At 37.4% G+C, this 12,292-nt stretch overlaps 1 protein-coding gene across 16 annotated transcripts in view; it reads left to right on the top strand.

Annotated features, from left to right (window-relative positions):
* The window catches only part of TMEM164 (transmembrane protein 164), a 171,861-nt gene that overhangs the window by 83,211 nt on the left and 76,358 nt on the right, over positions 1-12,292 (top strand). Inside the window, exons 4-5 of one of the 16 annotated variants that reach the window (XR_012515654.1) lie at positions 6,686-6,806; positions 10,745-10,787. The exons of 13 other annotated variants lie outside the window; for them this stretch is intronic. Coding sequence is in view for 1 of the 3 variants with exons in the window: in XM_074391764.1 (XP_074247865.1) it covers positions 6,715-6,806 (92 nt within the window). In the remaining 2 variants the exon portion in view is untranslated. 2 more of the 16 variants (XM_074391764.1, XM_074391766.1) reach the window with 2 other exon arrangements.

Raw genomic sequence — 12,292 nt, 5'->3', positions numbered from 1 at the left:
TAGGTTTGAGTAAAACAGGTATATCCTTGAAGATGGTTTTGCGCTTATTATCCTGCTACTAAGTTGGAAAAACGTTCCATGTCTCAATCACCTTAGGGAACCTACCCAGTCCCAAAATATAAGCTAGTCTGCCTCACCAGATATTACCAAATAAGATTTCCTTTTGAAAATCTAAGGGACAGGATAAAGGACTGTGTTGCAGTGTGATCAGACCTCCCCTCACCCCCCGGTACCCCCAACACACCTCATGTATGTCGCTTCTCTTTTTTTTCCCCCTTGCCTTTTGTGTCAGTTTTTTTTTTCTTTCAAATACCATTATAGATAATTTGGAATATATGCATAATATGGTTATTATTTAAGTTTATTAACTATTTATATATTTTATTCTGTAGATCGTCAGCTCGTGGTTTCTGCTGAGTTTTGATGTACGGGTGTTTCCCTTGTTGATTTGTATGAGTTGTACATATATAAAGAGTCTTAATTCTTTATCACTTTTGCAGTAAATGTTTTACCCAGATTGTTTTTAACTTTTTGATGATGCTTTTGATATAGATTGGTTTTACATTTTTATTGGTCAAATTGATTTCCAAACCCACTTCAGATCATGGTAATTTCTTCCATTGCTTTTACACTTGAAAAGACATTTCCCATTCTAAGGTTAGATAGATAATCCAGTTTTTAAATAGTTTTAAAAATATTTAACTTGTCAGTCCATCAAAAATTCGTTTTGCGACTAGTATGAAGTAGAGCTATAGCTTATATTTTCCCCCATAGGGTCATTAATTTGAGTACCATTTGTCAAATAACTATTTCCTTATGATTATCACCATTATACTTTTAACATACATAAATTCTCATATATGCTAGGATTTATTTTTTCAGCTTGTATTATTCGTTGATCTCTATTGAGGTTTCCACCAGTTTCATACCCTTATATTTGCAACAGCTAGTAAGCCAGATTTCCTTCGCTATCTCTGTAGCCTAGTACATTACTCACATTTTTTTTTCTTAGCTAGTCTCAACAATTTTTTCCTCCAAATGAACTGAGAATGTTTTTGTCAGTTTCTTCTCAAAAGAAGAATTGGAATTACTGTAAAACTAAAATTGGACATCATCACAACATTCAGTCTGTCATCCAGGAAAATACATGATATATTCATCTATTCATTTTCTTTTATGTTCCTTAGTTGCTCACATGCATGCATATGTATCTCACATTTTTCTCATCAAGATTATCCCTGAATAATTTGTAGTTTATTATATTATTTCTTTATTATATTTTCAAACTAGTTATTACTGGTAGGCAGGAACATTTTTGATTTTGTGTGTCTATGCTTAACTCTCATTTATAATAGTTTTTCAGTTGCTTCTCTTGGATTATTTTGGAAATTAATCACATCAGCTCCCATATGATAACTATATTTTCTTTTAAAGAACAAAACTGTTTTTGTTTTTTGTTTTTTTATTTCAAACCTGATTGTATTGGCTAGAACTTTTGGGATAATGTTAAATAATAGTGGTGCTAGCAGGAGTCCTTGTCTTGCTTCTGATTTTAATGGAAATGTCTCTATTGTTTCACTTAATAGAAATGTTTCTACTGGTTCATATTAGTTGGCTCTGATGTTGGCTGTTGGTTTAGGTTAGACTTTTTTTTTATAATGTCAGAGAATTACCTTATTCTTCAATTATCAAGTCCTTACAAAATTCAAGAATAGTTGGCTGGGTGCTGTGGCTCATGCCTGTAATCCCAGCACTTCAGGAGGCTGAGGCAGAAGGATCACTTGATGTCAGGAGTTCAAAACCAGCCTAAAAATACAAAAAAAAAAAAAAAAAAAAAAAAGCTGAGCGTGGTAGTATGCACCTGTAATCCCAGCTATTCGAGAGACTGAGGCAGGAGAATTGATAGAACCTGGGAGCTGGAGGTTGCAGTGAGCTGAGATTGTGCCACTGCATTCAACCTGGTCGACAGAGTCAGATTCTGTATCAAAAAAAAGTAATAGTTGTTGAGTTTAGCTGATGTTTTCTAGGAATCTATTAAGAGGTTCATTTGTGTTTTCTACTTTGATTTCCCCATTTGGTATATTATAGATTTCCTAATATCAGTCTTTGTTAGATTTCTAAGATAAATCTTCCTTTTCCTTTGCATGCTTGGGAGAGCCTCACGTTTAGCTTCCATACTGTGAATTTGATTGATTTGCTCTCTGCTTTCTCCAATGTGAAATTTAATTATTTTGTTACAATGTTAATTTCTCTATATTTCTTTATTGCTCTGTTGAGCTATTTAACCTAGTTTGTCTTTTCTTCTCAATGTTTTGTTCTAGTGGCCTTCTATACTTTCATAGAGTCCATGTTTTCTTGAAATCTATTGAGGATGTAAACAGTTTTCTAAAATATTTCTTCTGGTTTACACACAAAATTAAGACATTTTTGCTTCGTCTAACTTGTCAGAGTGATATGCATTTTCTTTGTGCTGCCAGAGATTTTTATACAAACCTTTTTTTTTTTTTTTTTTTTTGTAAAGCAACAGGGTCTTTCTCTGTTGCCCAGGCTGGAGTACAGTGGCATGATCATAGCTCATGGCATCCTAAAATTCCTGGGCTCAAGTGTTCCTTCCTCTCACCTCTGACTCCCAAAGTAGCTGGAACTACAGGCATATACCACCATGCTTGGCTAATAAAATATATATATATGAAAAAAATATTATACATGTAGAAACAGGGTTTTGCTGTATTGCTTAGTCTTGTAGTCCTGGCCTCAAGTGATACTCCCACCTTGGCTTCCTAGTGTTGGAAATACAGGCATGAGCTGCCATGCCTGGCCAGGTTTTTGGTATGTTTATGAATATTTAAAAGAGGATCTATCCTTCATCAAATACAGGGTATATAGATTGCCTTTGACTATCTTCAAGCTCAGATTCTCTGTCATATTGGTTAGAACCCCTTTTCAGCTCCACCGTTGGCAGGCAGGTTGATACACATAGCTTTTAACCTGTTTGACAGTGTCTGTCAGCTACTCATCTAATGGGTTCTGCTGGACCCATATAGAAGTGTCCACTCCTACTACAACGTTCTCAGATACTTTGAACTATCTAGATAAAGTATGCGAAACAGTACAGCCTCCCACATGTGTTACTACCTGAGTGTTACTTGTGAGGGTTCCCACTCCTAGTACACAGTGTGCCAGCACCAATTCTGCCCTTTTGATTTTGGCAAATTAGAGTCTCCATACGCCAGTTTTGAGAATTGCTGATTTCCTCTGCAAGTAGTAGCCATGTAATAGGAAGAATGAATGTCCAGTTTGCCAGTTTCTAGATGAACTCTTGGTTTCTAGAAAGCCATAAGGCTGACAGTGGTGGAAAGACTCAGGGACTATCTTCTTTTAGGTTTCTGTGGGCTACTTGATGAATTGGTCAGATTTTTTTTTCTCATTTCAGCATTAGGCTTATTGTTAATGGAGATTTCTCCCAGATCCTGGTAATAAGTTGGCCATCAATCTAAGTTTTCAGTGTTTGGGGAATTTTATCTTTTCCCGTATCTTCATAGGCATTTCAGTGGGAAATTGAGAGAGGCTATGATCGTGACTGCTAGCCAAGTGCTATTTTAAAGTAGAAATCCAGTGTATATTTTGGATTAGGGGAGAGGTTGGCAACTGTTTTCTGTAAAGGGCCAGAGAATAAATATTTTAGATTTTGCGGGCCATATGATCTCTGTGTTTTAACTGCTTAACTGTTGTTGAAGCCTGAAAGCATCACAGAAAAATGCAAACGAATTAGTGTGGTTGTGTTCAAAAACTTTATTTACATAAACAAGAGGACCAGATGAAAAAGTTCTGGAGATGGCTGGCAGTCATGGTTGCACAACAGTGTGAATGTGCTTAATGCCACTGAACTGTACATTAAAAAAAGATGGAAAATTTTGTTTATATGTGTGTGTGTGTGTGTGTGTGTGTGTGTGTGTAAATCTCACCAATAAAGACACCAAAACAGAAGGACCATGTTTTGCTGACCCTGAGTTTAGAGGAATTGGATCTAGCATAGGCAGAGAGAGAGAGAGAGGAGAGGGGAGGAAATTACATATGTACAATAGGACAGTGACTCTGTTAATAAGCTAGAAGGCAATGGGAGACATTTCTCGAGTATTTAAGAGGAATACCATAATGGGGATGGGGAGATCTTGGAAAGCTACAGTTCATCCTAGTGATGTCTTCCTACAATCTTTATGGGTGGAGATACACAAGAGTTCACATTCTCACTCTGACATAAGGATTAGCAGGGATTTTCTACTTCTCTAGAGGCTTGAGAAACCTCTGCAGTTGTCAGAAGTGTTCATATCAGAAACAACTTAAAAGCTAACCAGTCATTTCTTTTTGCTTGTAATACAAATGGTGACTAGTGATGGTAGTTTATCTGATCTCTTCCCAAGACTAGAAGATCCTAGCTTTTTCATTATTAATCACAACAGACTTACTCAATAAAAGAGCAATCATCAGTCTGAGTCAACTGTTTCTACAGCCTCCAGGCTGAGATTCTTCCTTATCAGCTAGAGACCTGGGCTCGTTGCATCTGGAAACAATGCTGCCCTCATGACCCTAAGTCATTTTTCTCTCAGTGGGGTGCAGAAAATATTCCTTACTTCCCAGCTCTAGCCTTGGCATCCCTTAGCTTTACCAAGACCTGGAAAAAACTAAATTCTAACCTTGGTCTCCCATCTGCCCAGGAGAAACAGATCTCTGGTGTGTTTAGTGTTGTTCTTGGAGCAGAGTTAGCATACAAAGGTCCAATTTTCTCCCTCTTCTGAGGACAAAGGAAAGCTAAGATCTTTTCATCACAGCTGATACGCGGGGCTAGCAACTAAAGAAACCAGCAGTCCTGAGAATTACAGACCTGTGGGAGAAGCCTTGGATAGCATGGCATAGTTCAGTGTTTCCTAGTCTTTCCATTGGATCTGGTGAAAGGAAGGTGTCATCATCACACATTAGAGAACACTCATTCCCTCTTCTCTGTCTCCATTGATCCCACCACCACAGAGAGCTCTGAAATGCAATCAGCCTCTGTGTGTTCAGTTTGCTCTTTGGTGTCTTAATTGCTAGTTTCACAAGAATTTCACAATGGGCGGGGGACCTCTTGGAGAAACTAGCCGTTTGAGACTTTCTCTGAGTTGGGCTATCTTTTTTGTTGTTGTTTTTGAAACTGTCTCAGTGTTGCCAAGGCTGGAGTGCAGTGATGTGATCATGACTCACTGCAGCCTCGGCCTCTGAGTTGGGATATCTTGAAGGAATACATGAAGGAAAAGGGAACAGAGATTAAAGTTTCCCAAGCTTTGGGTTGTAATCAGATAGTTTAGCTGTCTTCTGAATACCCAGAACTTAATGTGCCTGGTTATCCATGTGTATGTAGCAAGGGTGGGGGAACTCAGGGAGTGAGTCACTGAGTGATATGGTTTAAATGGCAGGAAAATCTTCCCTCACTCTGCCTTGGGTAAGAAAAGGGCATAGCAGAGTGCTGACACATATCCTCTGCTCCAGAAAGTGTATAGTACCCCTTTGCTCCCCACTGAAACCCTAAAGTTGCCCCTCTTCATGTGTGCATGGAGAGGAGTGGATCTGTGATACAAGTGGGATTTTTTGATTATATCTGCTGACTCAGTCTAAAGAAGCTTTTGAAGCAGATGAGATGAAATTTCATCTGTGCTGCAGAGAGCAGGAGGTGCATTGCTGGATGGAGAGAGGCCTGTAGGCTGGAAGTAAGCCAAGGTAGATAAGGGAAGCATGGGCGTGGGCATGAGGAATTGGGGTGGCCTGACATATGATCTAGGCATTACAAGATTGATATCCTGTTGGCGTTTGGGCCACATGATATTATGACAGTGCAACAGCCCCATGGCCCTTTCTTTTTCTAGATTTTATTTGTGATACTCAGATTTTTAAATAGCATGACTTTCCCCAGGGAGAAGTTCAGACCTCAGGTCTCTAGGATTGCTCTGAGGTCATGAGATAGACTCAGTTTGAACCTGTTTAGTGTAAATGTCGTGGAATGATTTTACCATCTCAGTACCCCCTTTCCCAGTGCTCATCAGATCAGCTGCTCTGGAACCTGAGGGATTCTAAACTGAGACTTAGTTAAGGGTTATATGAAATTTAAAAGGGGCAGTCTTTTGGCACCTTCACCTCAGAGGTGGCTGCTTTTTGGCTTAGCATTGGACTCGTTACTGAAAAAGAGATTTAGGAGGTTGTCTCTGACCTGAGCAGCCTTATTAAGACTCAGTTATTGGCAAGGGAGAGAAGGCTCTGCATATGAATGCTGCAGATTTAAAGGGGAAAGAGGAAACCACAGAAAGTAAAGAGCAATTCAGCGAGACCAGTTTCCCCTTTTTATGCAGAATGCTGCTCAGTCAGGTTCTGCCTTCTATGTGTATTCTTTCTTTACTTAATGCTTAGAAGAGGGAAGACATTTTTGGGTTCACAGGTCTCTCTTCCCATTCCACAGACAATAGAAGCTGCCTGCGTTTACATATACTCAGTTTTATTTTCTCCAAGTCTCCCAGAAGTTCTCTTTGAAAGTTCCCAGAGCAGGAACTGCTTTTATATTTATTTTTTCTTCCTCCTAGACTTTAAGCATGTGTTTAGAGGAACGTCATCACTGGGTAAAAGAAAGGCTAAAGATTCAGGTAACTTTTTCTATCTGCAGAAACATGGAAAGCAGTACTCAGCAAAGGAATGAGGACTGATCATTTTGGGCCTATTTTTACTTTATGGAATCCAAGTGAAGAATCTACTGTGCTATATATTGGGCAAAAGCAATTCCAAAGGTAAAAAAAGCAGTATGGCATAGTAGATAAGATTTGGGCAAATTAGGTAGGAGTTGTGCAGTTGGTAATGAAGAGGCAGAAATGTTTCTTTCCCATTAGAAAGTAATCCATGTTAATTGTAAGGGAAAGAAATAAAATATTACAGAGGCTGGACACAGTGGCTCATGCCTCTAATCCCAGCACTTTGGGAGGCTGAGGCAGACGGATCATGAGGTCAGGAGTTCGAGACCAGCCTGACCGACATGGTGAAACCCCATCTGTACTAAAAATACAAAAATTAGCCAGGCGTGGTGGTGCATGCTTGTAATCCCAACTACTCAGGAGGCTGAGGCAGGATAATCACTTGAACCCAGGAGGCAGAGGTTGCAGTAAGCCGAGATTGCACCACTGCACTCCAGCCTGGGCGACAAGAATGAGATGCCATCTAAAAAAAAAAAAATTACAGAGAGCAATAAAGAAGACAATAATAATAACTGATAATTCCTGCTAATATATTGGTATAATTTCTTCTCAGTCTTCTGTAGGTATATATCCATTTTTAGAAACAAAATAAGATCATTCTACATATGATACTTTGTAATATGTAAAAAGCTCATATAGCATGATTATTTACCCATCTAATTAAGTATTCTTAACATGATTTCTGATGGCTACATGGTATTCCATTATTTGGATGAGCATAATATAATGTATTTAAACCGTATTCTGTTAAATCCAGCATTTAACTTACCAGATAGACATGGTTTGACGGGATCATGTTTGTACATGTTTTGAAATAGTACAGTGGAATTAGAGTTATAGTTGTGGTTCTCCTTAATTCTTAGCTCTGTGATCCTGAGTGAAGATTAAAGTTTTAGCTTCCATTTCCTCATTTGTAAAGGAATGCTATTAATAGTAACTACCCTTTTCAGTAATAGTGTTGATTAGATGAGATGACCCATGTAAATTTCTTAGCATGAAATCTAACATATACCACTTACTCAATAATTGTTAGTAGTAATATATACCATTATCCTTGTCTTGACGCTTTGTCATGTCTGTGCTCACTGTTAGAATTTGGGTTTCAAGGAAAGAAAATTGCTTTCATTCAGATAAGTAAAATTTCAGAATGAAAATTACCTTCAGATAACTAGGCTCTTTTACCAGTTGAGTACCTTCCAGTTAGGGGCTTTTGCCAACTTCCTGAATTTCACAGGGAAAAAAAAAATATTCTGCAGCTCTGTGGCTGTGCAGCCCCATTTGGTTCAGAAGAAGGAAGTGGGAAACCACCAGCTACAACCAGGGAATAATCTTTGTGTCCACAGGCAAAGCCAGCCAAGCCTTCCTGTTCTACTTATCTGCTTTCTTTTTTTGCCTTTACTTGCTTGTTTTTTTATGTTCTGACTTTTATTCTGAAAAATTTAAACATATGGAAAAGTGAACAGCGCAGTACATAGAACGCTTGTATGGCTTCCGCTTAGATTCAGCAGTTGTCCTACTCTCTTGTATGTGAATTCTGAAATACAAGGTTCTAACTGCCTTCGCTGCCACAAGACAGACAGGATTGTGCTACAAGACCTCACTAAGTAGGAAAAAAATGTTTATCCTCTTAGACCCAAGGGCATATAGAAACAGAAAGTCAATGTGGAAGGACTCTGGACTCTGAGATGGTAGAAATATATGTATATGTGTATATATATATATATGTATATATATATTTGAGATGGCATCTCGCTCTATGCCCAGCAGTGGCACAATCTTGGCTGACTTCAACCCATATTCCAGTGATTCTCCTGCCTCAGCCTCCTGAGTAGCTGGGATTACAGACACATGCCACCACAACCAGCTAATTTTTATATTTTTAGTAGAAATGGGATTTCACCGTGTTGGCCAGCTGATCTCCAACTCCTGACCTCAAGTGATCTGCCTGCCTCAGCCTCCCAAAGTACTGAGATTACAGGTGTAAGCCACTGTGCTCAGTTAGATCTTTTGTTTTCACGATATAAATCACCGAAAGTAAATCTCAGTGTCTGGCTGAAGGAAAAAAGTAGATCCAGATGTCCATCAGTATGACAATGGGTAACTAACTTGTGGTGTATTCATAAAAGTGAATAATATCCAGCAGTGAAAAACGAAGTAGAGCTACGTGTATAAACATGGATAATTAGAAGTTAAGTGAAAAATGTAATTTGCAGAATGATTTATCTATCCTGTATATAATGTATCATTTATTTAAGGGTATAAACATGAGACAACACTATATATGATTCCTGGATACATACAAACATAAAAAATGTATAAAAACATGGGCCACAAGGAAGTTATCTACTTTAGAATAAAGGTTCCCCCTGGTGAGGGTTGGGGGAGATGAATGGTATTCAGGAAGGGTACATAGAGGACAACTGAATCAATAATATTCAAATTTATTAAAGCTGTATGCTAGGTGCAGAGGTGCTCATTTTAAAAAATACTTTTCTATATATTTAGAACGTTTAGTGTAAAGAAAAAGCTAGGGGAAAAAACGTTGTTTAAAAGGCTCAGGATCCTGGATCACTTATTTTGTGTGTGAAAGCTGAGACTGGGAGACTTCAGTGTTTTGCTTCTCATATATATTTTTGAATTTTGTTCAGTTATCATACAGCCAAATTGGCTTTTTTGGGAATAAAGTTCTATGAATCTTAAGATATGTATACATTATTACAATTACCACCACAGTCAGGGTTTAGAACTGTTCCATCACTTATAAAAACTTCTCATACTGTCCCTTTAGTGTGACACCCAGATTTCTAAACCCTGGCAACCACTTACAGTTCGGCATCACTATAGTTTTGTGCTTTGGAGAATGTCATACAAATGGAACCTTACAGTATGTAACCTTCAGAGAGTGGCTTTGTTTACTTAGCATAATGCCTTTGAGATTCATCTGAGTCATTCCATGTATCAATTGCTTATTCCTTTTTATTTCTGAGTGGTTTTCCATGGTCTGTAGGTATCATAGTTTGTTTATCCATTCAGCCATTGAAGGGCACCTGGACTGCTTCCAGATTTTACCTATTATGAATAGAGTTGCTGTGAACATTGGTATAGAGGGTTTCATGTAAATGTAAATTTTCATCTTAGTAGGGAGCCAGGAGCAGAATTACTGGGTTGTAGGATGAGTACGTTTAACTTCTAAAAGATTTTTTTCCTTTTTTTTTAAAAAAAATCCTTTATAAGATACCATCAAACTGTTTTCCAAAGCAGTACTTTTACATTTACGTTCCCACCAACAGTGTATGAGAATTCTGGTTTCGCCACATTGCTATTGTCTTTTTTTTATTATCATTATAGTAACTCAGGTGAGAAGTGGAATCTGAATGTGGTATTAGTTTGCATTTCTCTAGTGGTAGGGACCACATTTTATCTGCTTATTTGCCATGAAAACAACAACATATTCACTGACAACTTCTTTTGATGAAGTGTCTGTTCATGTTTTTTAAGCCCATTTTTAAATTGTGTTGTATGTTTTCTTATTATTGAATTTGAGGGTTCTTTATATATTCTGAATAAAAGTTCTTTGTTGGCTATGTGATTTGCAAACATTTTCTCCCATGGTGTATGTTATATAGCTTGTCTTTTCCTTGTCTTAAAAGTGTCTTTCACAGATCAAAAGTTTTTCATTTGATTAATGTCAGCTTAGCATTTTTTTCTTTTCTTATATTTGTGTTTTGGTGTCATGTCTAAGAACTGTTTGCTTAACTGAAGATCACAGAATTTTTCCTACATTTCCTTCTAAGAGTTTTATATTTTCTATTTAGATTTATAACCTAGCTTTTATATAAGGGGTGAGGTATAGGTTAATTTTGTTATTTTACATATGAAGTCCAATTGCTTCAATCCCATTTACAGTATTTTCAAAAACCAAATGATAATATTTGTGTGGGTCTAATTCTAGACTATTGTGTTTTATTGATTGATAGGTCTATTCTTGGGCAATACTCCATTGTTTTGATTGCTGTACCTTTGTAGTAAGCCTTAAAATCAGGTAATGTGACTCCTTTATCTGTCTGCTTCTTTTACAGAATTATTTTAGCTATTCCTATTTCTTTGACTTTCCATATATATTTTAGAGTCAGTCTATCTATAAAATATCCTGCTGGGATTTTGATCAGAATTGCTTTGAATCTATAGGTCATTTTGGTGACAACTCACATTTTTCCTATGTTGAGCCTTTCAGTCCCTGAACATAATATGTCTTTCCATTTATTTATGTCTTCTTTTATTTTATCAGCATTTTGCTATTCTCAGCATATGGATCCTGTAAATATTTTGTTAGATTTATACCTAGACATTTCAGTTTTTTTGAAATACTGGTTTCAAAAAATGTGGTTTTCAGTTGTACACTGTTGCTGTGTTGAAGTGGTTGATTTTTGTGTATTGACGTATTTTATGACTTTTTACAACCAATTGTATTTTTTAGAAGCTTTTTTTGTAGATTCTTTGGTATTTTCCATAAGTATAATCATGTCCACTGCAAATAAGAACAGTTTTACTTTTTCCTTTAAAATCTCTATTATTTTCGTCGCCTGATTTGTTCATTAAAGCTGCTAATCTAATAGTAGTGGTGAGAATGGACATCCTTGTCATGTTTCTAATGTTGTGTGGGGGAACATTCAGTCTTTCCCCATTAAGTATTACATTAGGCATAGTATTTTTAGGTGCCCTTTATCAGGTTGAGGAAGTTTCCTACTATTCCTAGTTTGATGATAATTTTTATCATGAATATTGAATTTTGACAAAATACCCTTTCTGTATCAGTTGATATGATCATATACTTTTAGTCTGTTTTTTAGTCTTTTCAGCACTGATTGGTGAATTATGTTAACTGAATTTCAAATATTGAACTAATCTTGTATTACTAGGACAGAACCCACTTGGTCATGAATTATTCTTTTTATATTGCTACTTTAGATTTGCTAATATTTTACTGAGGATTTTTGTGTCTGTGTTCATGAGGAATATTGGTCTTGGTTTCCTTCCTTTCCTCCCGCCCTCTTCTTCCTGCTTCCTTCTTCTTCCCTCATCTTTTTTTACCCTATTTTCTTCTCTTCCTCTCCTTCCTCCCCACTACCCACTTCCCCTAGTTTTGGTATCTGGGTAATGTAGTGATGGACTATTCTGTTTCATTGATTTATGTGTTTGTTCTTTCCCCTCTTCAACTCAAAATGCGAAATGTTTTCTGTCTCTTTTATTTTCTGGACAAGATTTTTTTTTTTTTTTTTTGAGACGGAGTTTCGCTCTTGTTACCCAGGCTGGAGTGCAATGGCACGATCTCGGCTCACCGCAACCTCCGCCTCCTGGCAATTCTCCTGCCTCAGCCTCCTGAGTAGCTGGGATTACAGGCACGTGCCACCATGCCCAGCTAATTTTTTGTATTTTTAGTAGAGACGGGGTTTCACCATGTTGACCAGGATGGTCTCGATCTCTTGACCTCGTGATCCACCCGCCTCGGCCTCCCAAAGTGCTGG

Source organism: Saimiri boliviensis, chromosome X, assembly GCF_048565385.1.
Source record: "Saimiri boliviensis isolate mSaiBol1 chromosome X, mSaiBol1.pri, whole genome shotgun sequence".
NCBI lineage: Eukaryota > Metazoa > Chordata > Mammalia > Primates > Cebidae > Saimiri > Saimiri boliviensis.
Note: the sequence above shows the minus strand (reverse complement) of the source record. Positions and strands in the feature narration are given on the sequence as shown.